General features: G+C 45.5%; 1 protein-coding gene across 6 annotated transcripts in view; it reads right to left on the bottom strand.

Moving 5' to 3' along the window:
• aass (aminoadipate-semialdehyde synthase) overlaps positions 1-1,539 on the bottom strand; it is a 50,208-nt gene that overhangs the window by 39,813 nt on the left and 8,856 nt on the right. For all 6 annotated transcript variants that reach the window (XM_050072851.1, XM_050072854.1, XM_050072852.1 and 3 more), the window contains 2 exons: positions 874-941; positions 621-767 (listed from right to left, as the gene is read on the bottom strand). In XM_050072851.1, coding sequence (XP_049928808.1) covers positions 621-767; positions 874-941 — 215 coding nt within the window. The remainder of the gene's footprint in view (positions 1-620; positions 768-873; positions 942-1,539) is intronic.

Genomic DNA, 1,539 nt, shown 5'->3' with positions numbered 1-1,539 from the left:
CTCCCTCCCTCCCTCCCTCCCTCTCCCTCTCCATACAGGTTTCGATCCGCAGGTGTTGGAGATAGAGGCTTCCCAGCCAAACCGTGGTCCCAGTGCAGGTGTTTTCGAAGTGGTCTCCGCGCATGCGCAGCTCGCACGGCTAATGGTGCCGACAGTATGAATGGGTAGTGGACAAAAACGCGAATATAAACAGTAGAAATCTGGGAAAAATGCAAAAATGGCATTGTGGCTGTCTGCACATGACCAAGATGAAAGCCTATGTGCAAGTTCAGAGAAGTAGGTCAAAGCAGTGAGGAGGAAAACGGATGATGACACATGGAAGGACGGAGGGATGGAGGGACGGACAGAGGGACAGAGGTTTCTCCATTTAATAGTAGGATATAGAGAGAGCATACACTTAAACTGTTAACAGATTTATTTTAGGTGGCTTGAGTAGGTTTTGAGGCTGGCCCCATCCACAGCAGTGCTTTGCTTTGCCTCTGTTTCAGCACTCCTGCCTGCTTCTTCAAACTGGCAGCATACTGACAGGCATCTACTGTGTGTAACACACTGACTATGAATAAGTACCTCAAACAAACCCACTTCAAAAAATCTGAACTATCTTTTTAACCTTGCTGTACCTTGGAGACGTTGCCCGTGCCGGTGAAACAAAATGTCACTGGACCGATAGATTTGGGCATGAGCCCCGTGGAAATCTCATACCCACAATCCCTCACTGCCTGGATGGCCTGGCTGACGTTCCTGTAGTTGTGAGCCATGCCGATGTGCTGTGAACAGCAGGGAGACAGGAAGTGACAGGGTAAGAACTACAATCACATTATGAGGACAAAGTCTATATTTTTGGTTAGAAATTTCTGAGGAATGTTTTCTTACCATGAAGGGAGTGTGGTGCCCGAGAGCCAGGAAGCGCAGCCCCAACCCATGCAAGATGTTAATCATTCCTACAACAAAAATTCACTCTGATTAAACATTACTCTGACATGATTTACTTAAGTTTGCCTGAGGCCCCGTTTATCAAAGTGTTCCTGGATTCATGCAAAAATAAGTTGAACAGGTTTATGATTGGTGACATTTACGCTGCCCTGGGCTATTTCCTTGTCTACAAATGTTTACAGTCTTTAAAACACATTGTGTGTTCTAAGACCAAACAAACAATATTAATTCTCTCTCTTTCCCCCACAAAACTTTTACAAAGACATTTTTCAAATAATTTGAAACATGTTTTATTAACATCTACTAGCAGTCTTGTTCTTCACTGTCGATTGGCAGCCCATTGCTGTTTCTCTTGTTCTTCACTGTCGATTGGCAGCCCATTGCTGTTTCTCTGTGCATTGCTGCAACTAGGGCCCCATTTACACCAAACACTTTCAGTACAGTACCTTTGGAACCAACAGTAACCCTTCAGACATGGTACCTAGGCCCTAACGTTTCCACCACAAACAGTACTCTCTCGCTGTATTTCCTCATCAGCGGTGACACAGATGGAAGTCTGCACCTGGTTTATCGTCCACAGAACGAGGCTGCACGCCCACATTTTCA

The sequence above is a fragment of the Epinephelus moara genome, chromosome 20, assembly GCF_006386435.1.
Source record: "Epinephelus moara isolate mb chromosome 20, YSFRI_EMoa_1.0, whole genome shotgun sequence".
In the NCBI taxonomy this organism is placed as follows: Eukaryota; Metazoa; Chordata; class Actinopteri; order Perciformes; family Serranidae; genus Epinephelus; species Epinephelus moara.
Note: the sequence above shows the minus strand (reverse complement) of the source record. Positions and strands in the feature narration are given on the sequence as shown.